Here is a 2749-nt window from a genome sequence, read left to right as displayed (position 1 = left end):
CTCTCTCTCTCTACTCGTCGTCCCTCCTCTCTTACTTACTTAACTACCTACCCTCCTCTCTTCTTTCTTCTCTTATTATTAGTTCTACCACTCTCTCTCTTCTCTCTCTCTCTCTCGCTCTCTTGTCTCGTCTCTCTCTCTCTCTCTCTCTCTCTCTCTCTCCCCCTCTTTCTCTCTCTCACTCTCTTATTATTAACCACACATCTCTCTCTCTCTCGCACCAGGTCTTGGCTTCGGCCTCACCTACCTGCCGTCGATTGTCAGCGTGACGTTCTACTTCGAGAAGCGGCGCGCGCTGGCGACGGGCATCGCCGTCTGCGGCTCGGGCATTGGCACCTTCATCTTCGCGCCCTTCACGCAGTACCTGATCACCGAGTACACGTGGAAGGGCGCGCTGCTCGTGCACGCCGGCCTCATACTCAACTGCATCGTCTGCGGTGCGCTGATGCGCCCCCTGGAGGCTGGCGGCATGTCGCGCACTCCGAGCACGTCGAGCGGCAGCGAGTACACGAACAACCGCAGCAGCAACAACAGCGCGTACGGTCGCAAGGGGGCGCCACCGCGGGATGAGAACCGGCCGCTCGTCAACGGAAATGTTGGTGAACAGGTGGCGCTGCCGGCGGCTGAAGAGGGGCTCGGCGGGGATGGTGGGACGCAGGACGGGCAGCTGTCGCCGATGTCGCCGAAGCTGCCATTCCTCAGCCCGACGCAGAGCGAGTACCTGGGCATAACAGAGAGGCAAGTAGTGCTGCTGCTGAGTGTGCTAAACCCCTAACAAATATAACTAAAATCAAGCAGACATATTTAACTATGACCTGGGACCTGTTGTCGGAAACAAATTTAGTCTTAACATTAACATTATATGGCCCTCCAACTATCTCCAACGAGTTCAGTCAAACACAAGTCGTCAACGATAGCTACACACACATCCTGCTGTAACCCCGATTGCAAAAACGTCTCTCGGTCGTGTTCTTTTAATCCCCATCGAACCTTCGCATTGGCAGTCGACCCCACATACAAACAAACACCCGCCACCACTAACGCATATCTCACCCATTCTCTCTCTCTCTCTCTCTCCCACGCGCAGGGTCACGCAGTCGAACCCGAACCTCGTCGCCCTCACGACGGTGGCGCCGTCGGTGACGATGACGCCCGAGCTGAAGCCGCGCAGCAGCAAGTCGATGCAGCACGCGCGCATGCGCACGCGCAGCCACACGCACCACTCCGAGTCGCACGACGCGTCGACGACGACGCCGGGCATCATGTACCGCAAGGACATCCTCTTCACGGGCAGCCTGCTCGAGATCCCGCAGTACATGTCGAACCCGGACCTGTACCTGACGAGCATCACGTCGATCCCGCACCACCACCGCGTCGCCGCGTCGCCGCGCCGCGGCCGCTGCGGCTGGCCCGCGTGGCTGCGCTGCCCCGACGCGATGACGGACGCCGTGCGCGAGATGACCGACATGTCGCTGCTGCGCGACGCCGTCTTCATCCTCTTCGGCGTCTCCAACTTCCTGACGAGCGTCGGCTTCAACGTGCCGTACATCTACCTGCCGGACAAGGCGGTGCACCACGCGATCGCCGCCGAGGACGGCGCGCGTCTCATCTCGATCATCGGCACGGCGAACACGCTGTCGCGCGTCGCGCTCGGCTACGCGTCCGACCACCGGCGCGTCAACCGCCTGCAGCTGTACGCCGCCAGCCTGACGGTGTGCGGCGTCGCCAGCATCGCCAGCGTCTTCTGCGTCGACTTCGTCTCGCTCGCGATCTACGCGGCGATCTTCGGCGTGACGACCGGTAGGTGGCGCTAGTGGGGGAAGGAGTGCGGGGGAGGGAGGGGGGGAGGTAGGGCGTGGGTGTTGTTGGTGTTGGATGTTAGAAGAACGGGTATGAGAGACAACATGGGCGCTATAGGTGTGGGATATTAGGAGGACGGGTGTGTAAGACATTGTGGGTGTTATGCGTGTGAGGTATTAATTCCTGTGACAGGTATATGCGGTGTTATTACGTGAAAGAGCACGTTAGGTATGGGTATTAAGTTAACTGATGTTGAATATTAATGCAGCACGTATACAATAATCATACAGACGGTGCATACGATTAATACAGCAGACATATCATATTAATACAGCAGGTACATACGATTAATACAGCAGGTACATCAGGTTACATACGATTAATACATCAGGTTGTATCATATTTAATACATCAGGTGTATCATATTAATTATCAGCAGGTAGATACGATTAATACAGCAGACACATCATATAATACAGCAAGGTACATAACGATAATACAGCAGACATATCAATATTAATACAGCAGGTACATACGATTAATACAGCAGACATATCATATTAATACAGCAGTACATACGATTAATACAGCAGGTGTATCATATTAATATACAGCAGGTACATATACGATTAAACAGCAGGTGTATCATATTAATACAGCAGGTACATACGATTAATACATCAGGTGTATCATATTAATACAGCAGGTACATACGATTAATACAGCAGGTGTATCATATTAATACAGCAGTACATATACGATTAATACAGCAGACACATCATATTAATACAGCAGGTACATTTGATTAATACAGCAGACATATCATATTAATACAGCAGGCAGGTAACATACGATTAATACAGCAGACATATATTTTAATACAGCAGGTACATACGATTAATACAGCAGTGTATCAATATATAATACAGCAGGTACATCCCGAATTAAT

General features: G+C 52.6%; 1 protein-coding gene across 1 annotated transcript in view; it reads left to right on the top strand.

Annotated features, from left to right (window-relative positions):
* The window catches only part of LOC106814187, a 23480-nt gene that overhangs the window by 8539 nt on the left and 12192 nt on the right, over positions 1-2749 (top strand). Inside the window, exons 3-4 of the mRNA XM_014818486.1 lie at positions 225-738; positions 1088-1800. Of these exons, the coding sequence (XP_014673972.1) occupies positions 225-738; positions 1088-1800 (1227 nt within the window). The remainder of the gene's footprint in view (positions 1-224; positions 739-1087; positions 1801-2749) is intronic.

This window comes from Priapulus caudatus, unplaced genomic scaffold, assembly GCF_000485595.1.
Source record: "Priapulus caudatus unplaced genomic scaffold, Priapulus_caudatus-5.0.1 Scaffold881, whole genome shotgun sequence".
Taxonomy (NCBI): Eukaryota; Metazoa; Priapulida; class Priapulimorpha; order Priapulimorphida; family Priapulidae; genus Priapulus; species Priapulus caudatus.
This window is presented reverse-complemented; position numbering and strand designations above follow the sequence as displayed.